The sequence below is a fragment of the Myotis yumanensis genome, unplaced genomic scaffold (genome assembly GCF_028538775.1).
Source record: "Myotis yumanensis isolate MYYU_CA2020_CCGP unplaced genomic scaffold, mMyoYum1.0.hap1 SCAF_21, whole genome shotgun sequence".
In the NCBI taxonomy this organism is placed as follows: Eukaryota; Metazoa; Chordata; class Mammalia; order Chiroptera; family Vespertilionidae; genus Myotis; species Myotis yumanensis.
In genome coordinates, this window is record NW_027223772.1 from 16,770,416 (window position 1) to 16,792,412 (window position 21,997).

Genomic DNA, 21,997 nt, shown 5'->3' on the forward strand with positions numbered 1-21,997 from the left:
TCCCCAATCCCCCGATTGGCCCTGCTGTGTGCATGACAGGGTACGGAGCCCCAACCCCCCTGATGGGCCCTGCTCTGTGCGTGACAAGGGGCAGCGCCCCAACCCCCTGATTGGCCCTGCAGGGTACGGAGCCCCAACCCCCCTGATGGGCCCTGCCCTGTGCGTCACAGGGGGTGGTGCCACAACCTCCCCATCGACCCTGCCTTGAGTGTAATATGGGGTGGTGCCCCAACCCCCCAATCAGCCCTACCCTGAGCATGACTGAGGGTGGCATCGCAACCTCCCAGTCCGCCCTGCTCTGTGCATGACAGGGGGCGGTGCCCCAACTCCCCAATCGGCCCTGCTCTGAGCCTGACCAGGGGCTGCACCTAGGGATTGGGCCTGCCCTCTGCCACCCGGGAGCAGGCCTAAGCCAGCAGGTCGTTATCTCCCGAGGGGTCCCAGACTGCGAGAGGGCACAGGCCGGGCTGAGGGACTCTCCCCGCCCCCCCCAGTGCACAAATTTTTGTGCACCGGGCATCTAGTATTATAGTATATCATTATAATAATTATTATATATACTAGAGGCCCGGTGCACAAAAATCTGTGCACTCGGGGGGTGGGGGGAGGGGGGTCCCACAGCCCGGCCTGTGCCCTCTCGCAGTCTGGGACCCCTCGGGAGATAATGACCTGCTGGCTTAGGCTTGCTCCTGGGTGGCAGAGGGCAGGCCCAATCCCTAAGTGCAGCCCCCGGTCAGGCTCAGAGCAGGGCCGATTGGGGAGTTGGGGCACCGCCCCGTCATGCACAGAGCAGGGCGGATCGGGAGGTTGTGATGCCACCCTCAGTCATGCTCAGGGTAGGGCCGATTGGGGGGTTGGGGCACCGCCCCCTGTCACACTCAAGGCAGGGTCGATGGGGAGGTTGCGGCGCCACCCTCTGTCACACACAGAGCAGGGCCGATCAGGGGGTTGGGGCGCTGCCCCCTGTCACTCACAGAGCAGGGCGAATCAGGGGGTTGGGGTGCTGCCCCCTGTCACTCACAGAGCAGGGCCCATCGGGGGGTTGGGGCTCCGTACCCTGTCACACACAGAGCAGAGTCAATCAGGGGGTTGGGGAGCTCCCCCCGTCACGTACAGAGCAGGGCCGATAGGGGAGTTGGGGCACTGCCCCCTGTCACACACAGAGCAGGGCGGATCAGGGGGTTGGGGTGCTGCACCCTGTCACACTCAGGGCAGGGCCAATGGGGAGGTTATGGCTCTACCCTGTCACACACAGAGCAAGGCCCGTGGAGGGCGGTTGGGGCGCCACCCTCTATCACACACAGAGCAGGGCCGATCAGGGGGTTCGGGCGCCACCACTGTCACACTCGGGGCAGGGCTGATGGAGGGGTTATGGCTCTACCCTGTCACACACAGAGCAGGGCCCATGGGGGGGCGGGGGTTGTTGCACCGCACCCTGTCACACACAGAGCAGGGCCAATCAGGGGGTTGGGGAGCTCCCCCCTGTCAAACACAGAGCCGCAGGGCAATCAGGGGATTGGGGAGCTCCCCCCTATCAGGCACAGCAGGGCTGATCAGGGGGTTGGGGTGCCTTCCCCGTCATGAACAGAGCAGGGCGGATAGGGAGGTTGAGGTCCCGCCCCCAGTCACACACAGAGCCGCAGGGCAATCGGGGTTTTGGGCACTGCCCTCTGTCACGCTGATCCCGGTGCCGGGAGCCTCGCTGCTCCGTTGATCCCGGTGCTGGGAGGCATATTATCCTTTTACTTTATAGAATAGAGGCCTGGTGCACGGGTATGGGCTGGCTGGTTTGCCCTGAAGGGTGTCCTGGATCAGGGTGGGGGTCCCCACTGGAGTGCCTGGCCAGTCTGTGTGAGGGGCTGAGGGCTGTTTTCTGGCTGGAGAGTACTAAAGCTTCCAACCACTCCTTGTTTTGTTTTCTTTTTTTTTTATTCTGGGCCAGCTTTAGCTCTGAGGCCTCGCTGCTGAAAACATCGATACAATGTTTCGGTCCGGCTGGATTTCAGTCCGGCTGGTTTCTGGTGTTTTGTTTAGCTTCTTATTTGCAACATAGTACATAGTTGCTTAGAGTTGCAGCTGAGAGGCCGGCAAGTGAGGCGGGGAATGTTGGAGTCCGCAGTCACTGAAGCAAGCAAGCCTCCCTGTTCGCTTCAGTGCATGGCTACCGGCTGCCATCTTGGCTGACAGTTAATTTGCGTATACTCACTGATTAGCCAATGAAAAGGGTAGCGGTCGTACGCTAATTACCGTGTTTCTCTTTTATTAGTGTAGATTATATATGCATATTAAGAGACATATATATATATATATATATATATATTATATATATATATTACAACATGGATGAACCTTGAACACATAATTCTAAATAAAAGAAGCCAGACAAAATAGGCTGTACATACATGATTCTTTTTATATGAAATGTCCAGATCAGGAAAATCTTTAGAAGCAGCAGATTTATGATTGTCAGGGGGCTGGAAAAAAGGGAATGGAGAGTGGCTGCTAATGTGTACAGGTTTTTAGAGGATGGGGAGGGAGCATTGATGAAAAAGTTCTGGAATTAGCATGGTGACAGTTGCACAACTTTGTGAATATACTAAAAATCACTGAATTGTACACTTTTAAATGGTGAACTTGATAGTGTGTGAAATTTACCTAAAAAACGTAATTATTTTTAAAGTAACATGTAGTACCATAGGTAGTAATATGTACACTCATTTTAATGTATGGTAATTATTTCTAGACTAGACTTCTCTTTGAGAATAATAAATTTGATTTCTCTTGCAGCAACAGAATGGTTCAGCAAGTTCCAGAAAACATCGATTTTCCTGCTGAAGAAGAGAAAATCTTGCAGTTCTGGTCCGAATTTAATTGTTTCCGAGAATGCCTAAAGCAGTCAAAACATAGGCCAAAGTATGTGAATTTCTTGGTAAAGATAGAGTCCTTAAGACTAGTCATTTCTTAGACTGTGTTCAATTAAGGCAGGAACCTTTTATTCCAGTGATGACGAACCTATGACACGCGTGTCAGAGGTGACACGGGAACTCATTTTTTTGGTTGATTTTTCTTTGTTAAATGGCATTTAAATATATAAAATAAATTAAAAAAATATAAGTCTTTGTTTTACTATGGTTGCAAATATCAAAAAATTCCTATGTGTGACACGGCACCAGAGTTAAGTTACGGTTTTCAAAAAGCTGACGTGCTGAGCTCAAAAGGTTCGCCATCACTGTTTTATTCATTTTGTATTCCCAGAGTCTCTAGCTCTATATAGTAGGTACTCTCAGTTGTAGACGTACATTGAATGAATGAGTTCTTAATTATTAGGTTAGATTCAGTTTAAGAGTTCTTCTTAATAGATTAACCTGAATGGTCTAATGAAATTCAGATGTTAAAAGCTATTTAAATTTGGACCACTATTGAATAGAGTTTACATATCACACTCTTCCTTCCCACTTTTCTCATTATCACCACCTCATTAATTACTTAGACTAGCCTTCTGTTAGATTGCCTCCTGCCTATAATCTCCCTTCACCTAACGACCAGTTTTGTTCTGTTTTTAATCATGTGTCTTCTGCTCAAAAACTTTATGAGATAGGCATTTGGTGCCCTATTTTACTGATGAATAGCTTTATCGTTTACCATCAGGATGAATAACCAATGAAGAATGGGTGGCCCAGTGGAGGCCTCTCCAGCTCCCCCATAACTAGCTTTTTTCAAGGCAGGACCTGCAATAAATAATCATTTATCTGAATTTATCCACTCACCTACTGATGGGCTGTTTCCAGATCTTAGCTATTGTACTTTGTGCTGCTATGAACATAGGGGTGCATACATTCTTTCTGATTGGTGCTTCAGGTTTCTTAGGATATATTCCTAGAATTGGGATCGCAGGGTCAAATGGCAATTCCATATTTAATTTTTTGAGGGAACTCCATACTGTTTTTCATAATGGCTGCACCAGTCTGCATTCCCACCATCAGTGAATTAGGGTTCCCTTTTCTCCACATCCTCTCCAGCACTTGTCATTTGTTGTTTTGTTGATAGTAGCCATTCTGACAGGTATGAAGTGATAGCTCATTGTCATTTTAATTTGCATCACTCTGATGATCAGTGATTTTGAGCATTTTTATTTTTATTTTATTTTATTTTTTTAATTAAATCTTTATTGTTCAGATTACATTTGTTCCTCTTTTTTTTCCCCCCCCATAACTCCCCTCCTTCCAGTTCCCGCTCCACCCTCCGCCCTCACTCCCCACCCACTGTCCTCATCCATAGGTGCACGATTTTTGTCCAGTCTCTTCCCGCATCTCCCATTCCCTTTTCCGCCCCCAAGAATAGTCTGTCCATTCCCTTTCTACGTCCCTGATTCATTATAATCACCAGTTCATTCTGTACATCAGATTATTTATTCACTTGATTCTTAGATTCACTTGTTGATAGATGCATGTTTGTTGTTCACAATTTGTATCTTTACCTTTTTCTTCTTCCTCTTCTTAAAGGATACCTTTCAGCATTTCGTATAATACTGGTTTAGTGGTGATGAACTCCTTTAGCTTTTCCTTATCTGTGAAGCTCTTTATCTGACCTTCAATTCTGAATGATAGCTTTGCTGGATAAAGTACTCTTGGTTGTAGGTTCTTGGTATTCAGCACTTTGAATATTTCTTGCCACTCCCTTCTGGCCTGCAAAGTTTCTGTTGAGAAATCAGCTGACAGTCGTATGGGTATTCCCTTGTAGGTAATTGAGTCTCTTTCTCTTGCTGCTTTTAAGATTCTCTCTTTGTCTTTTGCTCTTGGCATTTTAATGATGATGTGTCTTGGTGTGGTCCTCTTTGGATTCCTTTTGTTTGGGGTTCTCTGCGCTTCTTGGATCTGTAAGTCCATTTCTTTCACCAGGTGGGGGAAGTTTTTTGCCATTATTTCTTCAAATAGGTTTTCAGTATCTTGCTGTCTCTCATCTTCTGGCACCCCAATAATTCTGATATTAGTGCGCTTGAAGCTGTCCCAGAGGCTCCTTACACTATCTTCGTATTTTCGGATTCTTTTTTCAATTTGTTTTTCCGGTTGGGTGTTTTTTGTTGCTTTGCATTTCAAATCTTTGGCTTGATTCTTACGCTCCTCGGGTCTGCTATTGGGTATAATATTCTTTATTTCAGTCCATGTATGCTTAATTTCTAGTTTCTTTATCGTAGCATCGAGGGTCTCATTAGTTTTCATGAGGCTCTCCACAAGTTTATTGCAAGCCCTCAAAATTGCGTTTTTTAGCTCCATATCCTCCATTTCTGTCATGTTTTTTGGTCTCTGCATTTTTTATGCTTTCTTGGTGCACCCCCTTGTGGTCTTTGTGTGCAGTCTTGTTCTAGTTAAGCCTTGATTTTTTTAGTTAATACTGAGGGATTTGACCACCAGGCTGACTGGCTGTGAGAATCAGCTGTGTGGAAAACTTCTGTCCTCTGGGGAGGTGCTAATCTAGCCTTTGCCTAAGGCGATCAGCAAATGGCTCTGCGCAGGGCTTGGGCGGGGCGGGATCAACAGGGTGGGTGGAGGGAGCAGTTATGGCTGCTCTCAGTCCCTTCCCAGAGGCTCTGCTTCTCAGAACCCCGGCAGCCGCTGCAAACCTCGGAGAGAAAGCTGCCCTCAGATTCTAACTGATGCCGGACAATCCCGCTTCTCCCGTCTGAGTCTGAGTCCCTAGAGACTTGCCCGGATCTGGAGCCCAGAGTCTGAGACTCCCTCCTGACTGAAAACGACAACCGCGCCCTCAGCCACCAGCCCGCTTTGCGCGCGCACCTCGGTACCTTTGTATTTTCCACACTGCGCCTCCTCTGAGCCTTGGTTTGCTGTTCTCTTTCCTTCTAGTTGAAGAGTCTCTCCTCAGCCAGCTTTCCTGTGGTTCTGGGTGATGTCTGTTCCGTCTTTTAGTTGTATTTTTGAAGTGGTTGTTTGCGGCAGCAGTCTCCGGTGTTTACCTGTGCCGCCATCTTGGTTCCCAGATGATTTTGAGCATTTTTTTAAAAAATATTTATTGACTTCAGAGAGGAAGGGAGGAGAGATAGAAACATCAGTTATAATTATGAGAGAGAATCATTGATTGGATGCCTCCTGCATGCCCCCCCACTGGGGATCAAGCCTGCAACCCAGGCATGTGCCCTTGCCCGGAATAGAACCTGGGACCCTTCAATCCGCAGGCGGTCGCTCTATCCACTGAGCCAAGCCGGCCAGGGCTTGAGCATTTTTTCATATGTCCATTTTGGTCCACTTTGGAGAAGTGTCTATTTAGGTCCTTTGCCCATTTTTTTTTTTTTTAATATATTTTATTGATCTTTATTACAGAAAGGAAGGGAGAGAGATAGAGAGTTAGAAACATTGATGAGAGAGAAACATCGATCAGCTGCCTCCTGCACACTCCCCACTGGAGATGTGCCCGAAACCAAGGTACATGCCCTTGACCGGAATTGAACCCGGGACCTTTCAGTCCGCAGGCCGACGCTCTATCCACTGAGCCAAACCGGTTACGGCTCTTTGCCCATTTTTTAATTGGATTGTTTGTCTTCCTTTTGTTAAGTTGTATGAGTTCCTTATGTATTTTGGTTATTAATCCTTTGTCAGATGTATCATTGCCAAATATGTTTTCCCATGCAGTCGGCTTTATTGTTGTTTTGTTGATGGTTTCTTTTGCTGTGCAGAAGCTTTTCATTTTGATGTAGTCCCATTTGTTTATTTTCTCCTTATTTTCCTTTGCCTGAGGAGCTGTATCCATAATCATATTGCTACGAGAGATGTTTGAGATTTTGCTCCTGTGGTTTCTTCTAGGATTTTTATGGTTTCACTACATACACTTAAGTCCTGTATCCATTTTGAGTTTATTCTTGTGTATGGTGTAAGATGGTGGTTTAGTTTCATTCTTTTACATGTATCTTTCCAATTGTTCCAATACCATTTATTGAAGAGACTGTCTTGACTCCATTGTATGCTCTTGCCTCCTTTGTCAAATATTAATTGATCGTAATGGCTCGGGGCGATTTCTGGGGTCTCTTTTCTGTTCCATTGGTCTATATGCCTGTTCTTGTGCCCGTATCTTCCTGTTTTGATTATGATGACTTTGCAGTATAAATTGATATCTGGTATTGGGATTCCTCCAACTTTGTTCTTCTTTCTCAAGATTGCTAAGGATATTTGGGGTCTTTTTGGTTCCATATAAATATTTGGAATATTTGTTCTAGATCTGTGAAATATGCAGTTTGTATTTTAATAGGGATTGCATTGAGTCTGTAGATTGCCTTGGGTAGTATGGACATTTTAATGTTAATTCTACCAATCCATGAACACGGAATACTCTACCACTTGTTTATATCTCCCTTTATCTTTTTTTTCAGTGTTCTGTATCTTTCCAAGTACAAGTCTTTTGCCTCCTTGGTTTATTCCTATGTTATTTTAATATTTTTGTTGCAGTGGTAAATGGGATTGTTTGTTTAGTTTCTCTTTCTGAGAATTCATTATTGGTGTATAAAAAAGCCAAAGATTTTTGGTGTTGATTTTGTATTCTGCTACATTGCCAATTTCATGTATTTATCTGAAATCAAAACATCGATCAGCTGCCTTAAAAAGAAAGCAAAATAGATTTTAGTCACTTTTCTTTTTATTTTTTTAATATATATATATATATTTCTTTTAAGTATATTTTTATTGATTTCAGAGAGAAAGGGTAAGGGAGAGATAGAAACATCACTGATGAGAGAGAATCTTCAATGGGCTGTCTCCTGCATGCCACACACTGGGTATGAAGCCCGCAACCCGGGGATGTGCCCTGACCGGGAATTAAACCGTTCCCTCCTGATTCATAGGTCCACGCTCAACAGCTGAGCCACGCCAGCCAGGCACTCACTACTTTTCTTCCTGAACACTCCACTGAGACAGTTGCCATCTATTAAAAAAAGTTGTCCTACATTTTTGTTGTTTATTTTAAAGTAATCACATATTTTTATTCTTCTTGTTAGATTTACTTTCTATGATGGGCCTCCTTTTGCAACTGGACTACCTCACTATGGACATATACTTGCGGGGACAATTAAAGATATAGTTACAAGATATGCTCACCAGAGTGGGTTTCATGTTGACAGAAGATTTGGATGGGATTGTCATGGCTTACCTGTGGTATGTTTGAGTCACCAGCCTTATGTTTTGATTTTTTAATAAGCATTAGATTTCATTATATACTATGTATTAGTATGAATTTTTACTATAATCAGACTTTTTCTTCATTTCTATAATACTATTTATAGTTCATTTTCTCTAGATTTTTTGAGAACTTATTTCAAAATGTTTTATTTTCTAGAGTTCAATTGCATTTTGTTTCAAAGGCAGCGTTGTTAACAATTTTATTGTAAATTTTCAGGAATATGAAATAGATAAGATACTCGGAATCAGAGGACCAGAGGATGTAGCCAAAATGGGGATTATGGAGTATAACAATCAGTGCCGAGCAATTGTGATGAGATATTCTACTGAGTGGAAGGTATGTTCAGTTATTTTCAGTAGAATGGACCAAAACTTGTAGTTTAAATGGATATTAAAATGGCTTCTGGTCCTTTGTGCATTTTATGATGCTCCCAAAAGTATTGCTGTCCGTGTGAAGTTGTAACTTAAGGTGTCAACCATTCCTTTTTAAAGGAGTGTTTTGCTTCCACCTCCAACCCTAGTACATAGACTAGTTAAACTGAAGCCTCTGTTATTTCTGTGTGTTTGATTAATCCTCCGTATTTAATCCTTTACCTGCACACAGAATATGAAAGGAATCAGACTGACCTAGCAAATAAGTTAACTTTAATATTGTAAAACAAACAAACAAAAAAATCAAATGTTAAAAACAATTCTAGTTTGGACTGATTGTTACATGGACTCCCATCTTGCCCACTCCTTTTAGTGGTGGTGCTCCCACAGCTGGAACCTGTACGTAACTGTCCAGTGCTATCAGAGCTCTGCCCTCTCTGAAGGGCTTAGCAACACAGGTCCTCACCTCCTTATTTTCTCCCTGGCCTTTTGATTAATTAGATTGTGCCACTTAACAGCTTTGTTGTATTTTTTTTTATCTTTGCCATCTTACCACTTTGATTTCCTAAACTTGCTGTTCCTCAGAATTCACTATTCTGCCAGTGGACTCAGGCTTTAAACATTAATCCTCACAATCAAATCTGTCAAATTCTATCAATTAGCATCTCTTATTTAGTCATTTATTTTCATTTCAACAACCTCTCTCTAGCTTCTCACCTCTTCATTTCGGTAACAATCTCCTAATTGGTCTCTTGCTCATGCTCTTTCCACTCAGCCTGTGAAGTTCTCTCTCCCACAAGATTGTGCTCATCTTGCTCTTCTCTGCTCAAAGCATTGAGTAACTTCTTTTCATTGGTGAATAAAATTTTATTTCATGGACCTAAAAAATCAAAGCTTCTAAATTTTCTCCTAACTTTCTTTAATCTAACTTTCCTTGCCTGGTTACCAGTAGGGAAAAATCCTTATTATAACATGTATAGGTCTTCCCCCAACCCCCTTGTTTTTAAATTGTTCATTGTGAAATAATTCCGGTTTATTAAAAATTACGAAGTTGTATCAAGAGTTTTCTTTTATCCTTTACTTATTAGCTAACACCTTCAGTAACTATAGTATAATTAACAAAAGCAACTTTTTAGCCCTGACTGGTTTGGCTCAGTGGATAGAGCGTCGGCCTGCGGACTGAAGGGTCCCAGGTTCGATTCCTGTCAAGGGCATGTACCTTGGTTGCGGGCACATCCCCAGTGGGAGGTGTGCAGGAGGCAGCTGAACAATGTTTCTCTCTCATCGATGTTTCGGGCTCTCTCTCCCTCTCCCTTCCTCTCTGTAGAAAATCAATAAAATATATATAAAAAAAGCAACTTATTAGAAAAAAATGAACATTGATACATTACATTAGACCTCTTTCAAATTTAACCAGTTCGACTAATTTTTATTTCTGATCCAAAATACAGTTTAGAAGCAGACACTGCATTTAGTTTTCATACCTCCGTAGTCTCCTTTAATCTGGAACATGACCTCTATCTTTTTTGTCATTTATGACCTTGTCACTTTTTTTTTAATCTTTTAAAAAGTTTTAAATTTATATTTTAGAAAGGGGGGAACAGCAATTTTTTTAATCTATTTATTCATCCACTAGAGGTCCAATGCATGAAGATTCATGCAAGAAAGGCCTTCCGTCCCCTGGCTGCCGGCACCAGCTTCCCTACGGCATCCAGGACCCAGGCCTTCACTCAGGCTGCTGCCTTCAGCGTTTGCTCTGGGCCAGAGCCGCCTTCTATCTTCGCTTCGGCCCTGCCACCCTCCTGTAGCTCCCTCCACCTCCTGCCCTCTCCCCCATAACAAGTGTCCTGCTCTGCCCAGGCTGCTCTGTGGGTACTGCCCAGAGGCCTGGAGCGGCAGAACACCTGTTTCCTGGCCCAGCCACTGCCATCTTCGTTGTGTCAATTTGCACATTCCCTTCTTATTGGCTGTGGGTGCCGCCACCTTTGTCACAAAGTGACGGTCAATTTGCATATTCCATCTTTATTAGATAGGATTCATTGGTTGGTTCTTGAATGTACGCTGAACCCAAACCTCTGTGTATCAGATGTGGATGCGCTAATCAAATGAACTACTCAGCCAGAGCTTGCTCTTGTCACTTTTAAATAGTACAAACCAGTTATTTATTTATTTTTAATATATTTTATTGATTTTTTATAGAGAGGAAAGGAGAAGGATAGAGAGTTAGAAACATCGATGAGAGAAACATCGATCAGCTGCCTCCTGCACACTCCTTAGTGCGTATGTACCCACAACCAAGGTACATGCCCTTGACTGGAATCGAACGTGGGACCCTTGAGTCCGCAGGCCAACACTTTATCCACTGAGTCAAACTGGTTAGGACCAAACCAATTATTTTTAAGAAACTCCCTCAATATCTACTGTTTTTCCATGATTCAATTTAGGATTTGCATTTTTGGAAAAAATGTCTCAGAAATGACAGCATACCTTTAGTCTATCATTAGGAGGCCTGTGATACTGTTATGTTTCATTGATTATGTTAACTTTGGTTACTAAGGTGATCTGTGTCAGGTTTCTTTATTGTAAAGTTGGAGTTTTTCCTTTCTAATTAATATTCTGTGGGGAGATTCTTTGCAAATATCCTGTTTCTCATACTTTAACTCAGTAGTTTTAATATCCATTAATGATTCTTGCCAGCAACCGTTATAGCTATAGCTTTTGTTGAATGGTAACTTTGGTAGACTGTAAGGGCATATTGATAACTTGCAAATAACATTTTCATATAGGATGAATGCCAGAAGAATCTGGTGCTTAATCTTACATAGTATGTTGATAGCAATATAGATTTACTTCAATCATTGATTGTTCTGTTTTCCAAAAATCATTACATGTGCTGATAAAGAAGTAAAACACATTGATTTACAATTACAAATATTCTCTAACAACTAATATTTGTATTTTTTTAGTCTACTGTTACCAGACTTGGCCGATGGATTGACTTTGACAATGACTATAAAACACTCTATCCAGAATTCATGGAATCTGTCTGGTAGGTTCATTTGAAATTGTAAATATAATGAATATTTTGTCATGCAGGGGTGGACAAAAATAGCTCTCCGGATTTTCATATAGAAAATGTAGTAATTAGCCTTGGCTGCATAGGTTAGTTGGTTAGAACATTGTCCTAATGTACCACAGTTTCAGGTTTCATCTTGGTCAGGGAACATACAAGTATTAACTAATGAATGCCTGAATGAGTGAAGCAACAGATTGATATCTCTATCTATCTCTCTAAATTCACTAATTTTAGAGAATAGGAAAAATAGAAAATACAGCAATTAAATAATACAAGAATGAACTATATTTTGCATACTCATAACTATAAAACTACTTTTGCCCATCGCTGTATTACATAATAGAGTAATGATGGGTTGTTTTGGTGTTTAAAGATTTAAAACTTTTAATTTTTTTTATAGCATTTTTAGGTTCATAGCAAAGCTAAGAGCAAGGTACAGACAGTTCCTTTATGCCCTGTGCCCCACACACATTGCCTAGCCCAGGGGTGGACAACCTTTTTGTGAGTGCATGCCAAAACCAGCAAAATCTCTGACTCAAAATTCTTCTGTGTGTCAGCCCTAATTTTTTGAGAACATGTTACACCTACTTGATATCTCTTAAGGTGTGCATATGTGAAGAACCTTGAAGAAATAATAAAATTCATTTGAGCGACAAAAACACATTATATGATGATGAAAAATACATTTATTTTTAATGTATACGTGTTATGTAAAATTTTTTATCTAAGATGCACCTACACTGAATTTATCTGAAAAATAAAAAAGTCAATATTAAGAAAAAAATTGTAAATGTAAGATTATAAGAGAGGGTTTCGTGTGCCAGCAAAAGTTACTGGCGTGCCATGTTTGGCACACGTGCCAGGCGTTGCCCACCCCTGGCCTAGCCATTATTATGTTTGTTATGTAGAACAGTATGTTTGTTACAATTGAACCTTCATTGACACAATAATTACCCAAAGTCCACAATGTACTTTAGCTTTCACTCTTTTTGAACATTCTATGGTTTGGTGTAAATGTGTAATGGCATGTATGTATCATTTTAGTACACTATAGAGATTTGTCTTTGAGCCACAGTTTGATAACAGACCATTTATATTTTTTATTCTACTTAGTGTGTGCAATTGTATGCACTGATGCAGAAATACCAATATATTTGATTACTGCTTGCTGCACAATCTACTGGGGCCATTGTCTACGACGAAATACATAGATATCTTACTATCCAGAATCCAAAATTAACTAAATTCAAAAACCAACCACTAAAGGACACTAGAATCATAGATGCATGTCATTACACAGTTACGCCAAAGCATAGAATGTTCAAAAAGACTGAACACTAAAGTAAACTATGGACTTTGGGTAAAGATATATAGAAAGGGAAGCCTTATGCATTGTTGGTGGGATTGGAAATTGGTGTAGCCAGTGTGGAAAACAGTATGGAGGTTCCTAAAAAAAATTGAAGATAGAACTATCTTATGAACCAGCAATTCCCCTTCTGGGTATTTAGCTGAAGAAATCCTAAACATTAATTTGAGAAGATACATGCATGCCTCTGTTCATAGCAGTGTTATTTACAACTAGAGGCCCAGTGTATGAAATTTTGTGCACTGGGCGGTTCCCTCAGCCCGGCCTCCGTCCTCTTGTACTCTGGGACCCCTCGCGCCTCACCGCCCGCCTGCAGCGGAGGTGGGAGAGGCTCCTGCAACAGCCACTACACTCGCCAGCTGTGAGCCCAGTTTCTGGCTGAATGGGGCGCAACTCAGCCAGAAGCTGAGCTCACTTCTCTTTAGCGCTGCCTCAGAGGCAGGTCTCCGGCCACCACCCCTGCACTTGCCAGCCGTGACCCCATCTTCTGGCTGAGTGGCGCACCCCTGGTGGTCAGTGTGCGTCATAGCAACTGGTTGTTCTGCTGTTCAGTCGATTTGCATATTAGGGTTTTATTATATAGGATAGCAAAAGTATAGAAGCAACCTAACTGTCCTTTAATAGACAAGTGGGTAAAGAAGATGTGATCCTTATGTACAATGACATATTACTCAGCCATTAAGAAAAACAGCCATTTTTTCAGCATGGATGGACCTAGAAGACATTATGGTAAGTGAAATAAATCAGAGAAAGAAATTGTATCTAATAAAGAGGGGATATGCTAATTGACCCTCACGCCGTTGCGATATGGTGGTGCCCACAGCCAATAAGAAGGGATATGTTGCCGAAACCGGTTTGGCCCAGTGGATAGAGTGTCAGCCTGCGGACTCAAGGGTCCCAGGTTCGATTCCGGTCAAGGGCATGTACCTGGGTTGCGGGCACATCCCCAGTGGGGGATGTGCAGGAGGCAGCTGGTCGATGTTTCTCTCTCATCAATGTTTCTAACTCTCTATCTCTCTCCCTTCCTCTCTGTAAAAAATCAATAAAATATATTTAAAAAAAAAAAAAAAAAAAGAAGGGATATGTTGACTGCCCCACCCTCAAAGATGGCAGTGACTACAGCATTAAGAAGGGGATGTACTAATTGGCCCTCACACCATCAAAATATAGTGGACACCCACAGCCAATAAGGAGGGAATATGCTAATTGCCTTCCCCGCTCTCAAAGATGGCAGCGATCAGCCCCATCGGGGCGGCAGGCTGTGCAGCAAGGCCTGCCTCCAGAGTTCCCCAGTTCCCTCAGCACCCCTAGCCGCCCAGGGCCGGCCCGAGGCGCAGGTAACCATTGCTGGCCGAGGCTATGATGGGGTGTCACCTTACCCTGATTGCTGAGTTGCCTCCTGCCCCTGAGGGCTCCCAGACTGTGAGAGGGTGCAGACCGGGCTGAGGGACCACCCCTCTAGTGCATGAATTTTCATGCACCAAGCCTCTAGTATACCATATGATTTCACTTATATGTGGAATCTAAAGGACAAACTCATAGATAAACAGAACAAACTGGTGGTTGCAAGATGGGAAAGGGAATAGGAGGCTGGGTGAAAGGGTGAAGAGATTAATTGGTAGTTAACAAAAAATAGCAATGTAAAGTATAGAATATGGAATATAGTCAATAATATTACAATAATTGGTGCAGAATGGGCACTAGACTTAAAGGGGTCGGAGGTCACTTCATAAATTATAGAAATGTATTACCACCATGTTGTACACCTGAAACTAATAAAATAATATGTCAACTGTAATTGAAAATAAATTTAAGAGAAATATCAGTTAAAGATATTTGCCAAATTGATTGGTATAACATTTAGGGAAACTAGTTTCAGAAGTTTGTTTTTTTTTAAGGAATTAAGTCTATGAGGCTATGTACTTGAATTTTATACTGAGAGAAAAGTTGAGCACAGTTCTATGCCATAACTGTTTCAAAATGGATTTTACTTATCGACCTAATCCTATCTAATAATAGACAAACATGGTAATTAACCGTAACTTCGCTACCCTTCCCATTGGCTAATCAGCGAGATATGCAAATTAACTGCCAACCAAGATGGCGGCCGGCAGCCAGGCAGCTGAAGCGAACAGGAGGCTTACTTGCTCCAATGATGGAGGAAGCCAAGGTTCCCCGCCTGCTGCTGCCGGCCTCTGAGCTTCACTCTAAGAAACAATGTTGCAATTATAGGAGCTAAACAAACCCAGAAACCTGCTTTTAGCCAGCCGGGCCTCAGAGCTGGAGCTGCAACAGTGTTTCAATTATAGAAGCCAAACAAACCCAGATATCTGCTTTCAGCAGCCAAGGTCTCAGAGCTGGAGCCAAGCCTCAGCGCTAAAGCCGGCTCTCAGTTCCAGGGATAGCCATAGAAGGTAAATAAATCCCAAAAGAAAAAGAAAAAAGACAAAAAGGAGAGGTTGGGAGCTTCAGTCACCCACCTGCCTGAAAACGGCCGTCAGCCCCTCACCCAGACTGGCCAGGCACCCCAGTGGGGACCCTCACCCTGTGAAGGGGGTGTGACCAGCTGCAAACAGCCATCATCCCCTCATCCAGGCTGGCCAGGCACCCAAGCGGGACCACCACCCTGATCCAGGACACCCTTCAGGGCAAACCAGCTGGCCCCCATCCATGCACCAGGCCTCTATCCTATATAGTAAAAGGGTAATATGCCTCCCAGCACCGGGATCACAGTGAAGCCATGAGGCCTCCTGGCACCGGGATCAGCGGAGCCGCGAGGCCTCTTGGCACCGGGATCAGCGGAGCAGCGAGGCCTCACTGCTCCTGTGTCAAGCAGAGCCGCGAGGCCTCCCAGGACTGGGATCAGCAGAGCCGCGAGGCCTCCTGGCCCCTGGAGCAGCGTGACGGGGCAGCGCCCAAACCCCCTGATCGGCCCTGCTCTGTGCCTGATAGGGGGGAGCTCCCCAACCCCCTTTTCGGCCCTGCTCTGTGTGTGACAGGGTGTGGCGCCCCAACCCCCCCATGGACCCTGCTCTGTGTGTGATGGGGTGGAGCTGCAACCTCCCCATCGTCCCTGTCCTGAGTGTGACAGGAGGGAGTGCCCCAACTCCCTGATCCGCCATGCTCTGTGTGTGACGCGGTGGTGCCCCAACTCCCCTTTCGGCCCTACTTTGTGCGTGACAAGGGGGGAGCTCCCCAACCCCCTGATCGGCCCTGCTCTGTGTGTCACAGTGTACGGAGCCCCAGCCCCCTGACCGGCCCTGCTCTGTGTGTGACGCGGTGGTGCCCCAACTCCCCTTTCGGCCCTACTTTGTGCGTGACAAGGGGGCACCGCCCCAACCCCCTGATCGGCCCTGCTCTGTGCGTGACGGGTGGCGCTGCAACCTCCCCATCGACCCTGCCTTGAGTGTGACGGGGTGGCGCCCCAACCCCCCAATCAGCCCTACCCTGAGCGTGACGGGGTGGCATCGCAACCTCCTGATCTGCCCTGCTCTATACTTGACAGGGGGCAGCGCCCCAACTCCCCAGTCGGCCCTGCTCTGAGCCCGACGAGGGGCTGCACCTAGGGATTGGGCCTGCCCTCTGCCACCTGGGAGTGGGCCTAAGCCAGCAGGTCGTTATCTCCCAAGGGGTCCCAGACTGTGAGAGGGCACGAGTGGGGCTGAGGGACACCCTCCCCCCCCGCCAGTGCACAAATTTTTGTGCACCAGGCCTCTAGTCGTATATAATACAAGTCTAACAAACAAATCAATCAAACGGCAGAATGTCTGGTTGCTATGACGTGCACTGACCACCAGAGGGCAGACGCTCAATGAAGGAGCTGCTCCTTTGTGGTCAGTGTGCTCCTACAGGGAGAGCACCACTCAGCTGTGCTCATGCTCAGATTGTCCGATTGCTGCTTAGGCCTGCTCCTCTTGGGCTCCCGGAATGTGAGAGGGCACAGGCCAGGCTGAGGGACACCCCTTAACCCCCACAAGTGCATGTTTCGTGCACTGGGCCTCTAGTTTATTATAAGACAACTGTTGCAGTGCCAGTCTTTTTTTTATTTTAGTATATTTTACTGATTTTTTATAGAGAGGAAGGGAGAGGGATAGAGAGTTAAAACATTGATGAGTGAGAAACATCGATTCAGCTACCTCTTGAATGCTCCCTACTGGGGATGTGCCCACAACCAAGGTGCATACTCTTGACTAGAATCAAACTTGGGACCCTTCCGTCCATAGGCCGACACTCTATTCACTGAGCAAAACCAGTTAGGGCTGCAATGCCAGTCTTGATAGGTGACTTTAACTTGAGCCTACTACTATCATCTGAAAATCATTATATATATATATATATTTTTTAAGTATATTTTATTTATTTTTTACAGAGAGGAAGGGAGAGGGATAGAGAGTTAGAAACATCGATGAGAGAGAAACATCTATCAGCTGTCTTCTGCACACTCCCCACTGGAGTTGTGCCCACAGCTAAGGTACATGCCCCTGACCGGAATCGAACCTGGGACCTTCCAGTCCACAGGCCGACGCTCTATCCACTGAGCCAAACCGGTTACGGCCGAAAATCATTATATATTACTAGAGGCCCAGTACACGAAATTTATGGAGTTGCGGGGCGGCTCCCTCAGCCTGGCTTGCGCCCTCTCACAATCCGGAATCCTGAGAGGAGCAGGCCTAAGCTGGCAATCAGACATGTGGGGTTCCATGATCGATTGCCCCCAGAGGGAGGCCCCGCCCACCCATCACAGCCCACTGGTCGGTTGTCTGGGTCTTCCTATTTGGGGCGATAAATTGCGCAGCTCCCTGATTGATCACCCTGTAGAGGATGGCCTGGGCATCCCTCTTTGGGGTGATAGCGGAGGCCCCGCCCAATCAATCGCCCCTCCGGCTGGTGGCCTGGGCATCTGCTGGGCGATCGATCGTGGAGTCCCCTAATCGATTCCCCTGCAGAAGATGGCCTGGGTCTCCCTCTGTGGGGCAGTTGCGGAGCATGCCACCTGCCCCCAAGATTGATCGCCCCACCGGCGGTGGCTTGGTCCTTCCTCTTCGGGGCAGTCGGGCAATGGGAGGGCCCCCCTGACGAATTGCATCGCACCCGCCTTGGCTGGCCTGGCACCAGTGCGTGTCATAGTGTGGTCGTTCAGATGGTCATTCTGCTGTTCGGCCGTTTGGTCAATTTGCATATTATGCTTTTATTATTACAGATTAATGGTTATGCAGGCATCATCATTAGAATTGTAAAATCCCCTCTGTATATATGTCGGGTACATTATACATAATTACAGGTGAGTAGCAGCACTATTCTGTAGGATGCACTTGCGTTGCACTGCATTGTAGGTGCTTGTGGCCCATATTGCTTTCCTGTCTACTTGCTCACATTTCTGTGATCCAGGATCTGGTGCACATGCTTGGCACAGAGGAGCAAGACACCATAGGACAGTTCTTAGACTCTTTGAGTCTGGTGTGCCCCTGTTGATATATCTCTAGACACATGTACCCAAGTTATAAGGTGATCAGATTATCTGACAAGCTAGGGCAGGGGTGGGCAATCTTTTTGTGAGTCCGTGCCAAAACCAGCAAAATCTCTGACTCAAAATTCTGCGTGCCAACCCTAATTTTTTGAGAACATGTTACACCTACTTGATATCTCTTAAGGTGTACGTACGTGAAAAATCTTGAAGAAATAGTAAAATTCATTTGAGTGACAAAAACACAGTATATGATGATGAAAAATACATTTATTTTTTAATGTATACATTATTTATTTATCTAAGATCCACCTACACTGAATGTATCTGAAAAATAAAGTCGATTTTAAGAAAAAAACTGTAAATGGAAGATTATAAGACAGGGTTTCGCGTGCCAGCAAAAGTTACTGGCATGCCATGTTTGGCACGCGTGCCTGGGGTTGCCCACCCCAGAGCTAGGGACTTTGGGCAGGCAGCTTCCTGTTCACTGAATAGTTGGAGTTTTCATGATTACAGCATCCAAAAAAACAGGGTTCATGTTAAACATCTGAAAAAGCAGGCACTATTTATGCTCTGTACATGGGCTATTAAGCACTTAAATGTGATTGAGAAACTGAATTTCTAATTTTAACGAATTTAAATTTAAATGAGCACCTATGGCCAGTACCTACATGTTGGGAAATACAGCTCTACATTATACTTTTAATTTACACAAAACATACTTGACTCAGGAAAACAGTTTTTAAAGCCGGTTGGTATTGAGATGTTAGTCTTCCTGAGGAAAGTCTTGGCATATAAATAAGGCACATAGTTAAGCTTTTTTTTTTCTATTTTAATATATTTTATTGATTTTTTACAGAGAGGAAGGGAGAGAGATAGAGAGTTAGAAATATCGATGAGAGAGAAACATCGATCAGCTGCCTCCTGCACATCTCCCACTGGGGATGTGCTCGCAACCCAAGTACATGCCCTTGACCGGAATTGAACCTGGGACCCTTCAGTCCGCAGGCCACTGAGCCAAACCGGTTTTGGCATAGTTAAGCTTTATCTGCAGCCAAAAGAATACCATGAAAAAATATAAAGTTTTCATAAAACTGTATTTTAGCAAAGGAGGGAGGGTTTAGTTCATTTATTTTGACAGACATAGAAGGAATGAGACTGAAGATGAATTTTAATATGGCAGAATTAAATAAGGGTTCTCACTAGTGCATTCTTGCATCTAATTGGGAGAGGTGAGTAGTCATGGGAAAATCTAGGATGATTCTTATGGATGTTTGCAGTCCTGTTAGTACATTTAACTTAAAACAAACATGATAAAGTTTTTAGCTAGGTGTAGCAGACATACTGACTTTAATCCCAGTGCAGTAAAACTACCCATTATAGTGAAATGTAAGCAGTACACCAGAAAACTATTTAAAAACGAAAAACTAAAATGCCAGCCATAGTTAAGATTTTATTGGAAATCTATTTTTTCATCACTCCTGAAAAATGTAAATATGTGTACAGTAGGTCCTCGGGTTACATCGGAGATCTGTTCCTATGGCATGATGTAACGCAATTTTTGCCTTAAGTTGGAACCCACCTATGTAAGCACCTATGTCAATGGTCGGCAAACTGTGGCTCGCAAGCCACATGCGGCTCTTTGGCCCCTTGAGTGTGGCCACGAAGTTTCAACTGCATTGTATGTGCGCGCCCGCACGTGGTATTTTGTGGAAGAGCCACACTCAGGGGGCTGCAGTTTGCTGATCACTGACCTATTTCACTCACATGGAGTACATACACAGCAGTAATGAAGTGAAACAGTAAAAAAAATTTAAAAGAAAGATAACAATTCTTGACCTTGTGGTAAATAAATAAGAAAAAACGTAAAGCACATACGTCAAAATGACGGAACATATATATATATGTATATGTATACATATATATATATATGTATACATATACATATATATATGTATATATATATATAAATAAATAAATGGGAGATGGCAACATAACCACGAAACGACATACATTGAGACTGACATAACCTGAGGACTGTCTGTACTGAAATGTGCAGTTTTGCATAATTGGTACCTTTCTGTACATTATGGTGTCAACTTTTTTCAGTCAACATTATGATATGAACATGTTTTCATGTCAACAGATATTAGGATTTTCATTTCTATATAAAGTCTCATTCTTATTTGTTGTAATTTACCAGTGAATCTTCAAGTTGAGAAACATTGTGTTTTCATGTCTGTGGTTGACAGAAACTGTATAAATAAAACCTGGCATAAATATTTGCCTTTGGGGAAAGAGAATTTTGGTTATATAATTACTAGAGGCCTGGTGCACGACATTCGTGTGCTGAGGGATAGAGGGGCCCTCAGCCCAGCCTGCAACTTCTTGCAGTCCAGTACCCCTCGGGGGATGTCCAACTACTGGCTTAGGGAGCGGGCCTAAGCTGGCAGTCGGACATCCCCCAAGGGGTCCTTAGCGCTGCCACAGAGACAAGAGAGGCTCCCGCCACTGCACTCGCCTGCCGTTAGCCCAGCTTCTGGCTGACTGGCATTCCTCCTGTGGGAGTGCACAGACCACCAGGAGGCAGCTCCTGCATTTACTGTCTACCTCTTGTGGTCAGTGCATGTCATAGTGACCAGTCGTTCTGCCGTTTGGTCGATTTGCATATTAGCATTTTATTATATAGGATTCTAAAACGTCTCTTTACTTGACAGGTGGGTCTTCAAACAACTTTATGATAAAGGCCTTGTTTATAGAGGTATGAAAGTCATGCCTTTTTCCACTGCATGCAACACTCCACTTTCTAACTTCGAATCTCACCAGAATTACAAGGTATGTAAAAGATCCTTGGGCATTCAGTTATGTTCTTGGAAGGTAAAAGGTGTGGTGACCAAGGTAACAGTCCTAATGTAGAGTGTCAGCCTAGGGAGTGTTGTTAATTTGATCATTCATCCTGCATGTTGGTGATGTTGTCAGTCACTGAACCAAGGCTCTGTTAAATTTAAAAACAAGGGATCTCTCCCCCCAACCCCTCATGAGATTTGTTAATGATGTGTCTTAATGTCATAGGTTTTGCTTGTTTTGACCAAGTTTGTGCTTCTCTTGGGTTTACAAGTTCATCTCTGCCCTGTTTCCCTCCACTCACTGTTCCACAGGGGTTGTTGGTTTTGGTGATTTTTATCACTCATCTAGGATCTCATAGTTCATCTATTTGGGAAAAATTCTGATTGGGGATTGGTGCACAGTATTTTATTTTATTTTATTTTTTTGGTGCACAGTATTTTAATCTTTTCTCTAATAAATGGAATTTTCTGTTGTTGGTATGATAGAAGAGTTTAGACTCTTTATCTAGCACTTTATAAAGTACTAGAGGCCCGGTGCATGAATTTGTGCACCATTGGGGTCCCTCAGCCTGGCCTGCGGTATTGGGCCGAAACTGGCTCTCCAACATCCCCCAAGGGGTCCCGAATTGCGAGAGGGCACAGGCCAGGCCATGGGACCCCACTGGTGCCGATCGGGGCTGTGGAGGGTCTCGG

The 21,997-nt window shown here is 44.2% G+C and overlaps 1 protein-coding gene across 2 annotated transcripts in view; it reads left to right on the forward strand.

Moving 5' to 3' along the window:
* The window catches only part of IARS1 (isoleucyl-tRNA synthetase 1), a 117,620-nt gene that overhangs the window by 4,140 nt on the left and 91,483 nt on the right, over positions 1–21,997 (forward strand). For both annotated transcript variants that reach the window (XM_070400891.1, XM_070400892.1), the window contains exons 2-6: positions 2,788–2,913; positions 8,000–8,156; positions 8,398–8,517; positions 11,519–11,601; positions 21,176–21,293. In XM_070400891.1, the coding sequence (XP_070256992.1) occupies positions 2,795–2,913; positions 8,000–8,156; positions 8,398–8,517; positions 11,519–11,601; positions 21,176–21,293 (597 nt within the window). In that variant the 5' untranslated portion in view covers positions 2,788–2,794. The remainder of the gene's footprint in view (positions 1–2,787; positions 2,914–7,999; positions 8,157–8,397; positions 8,518–11,518; positions 11,602–21,175; positions 21,294–21,997) is intronic.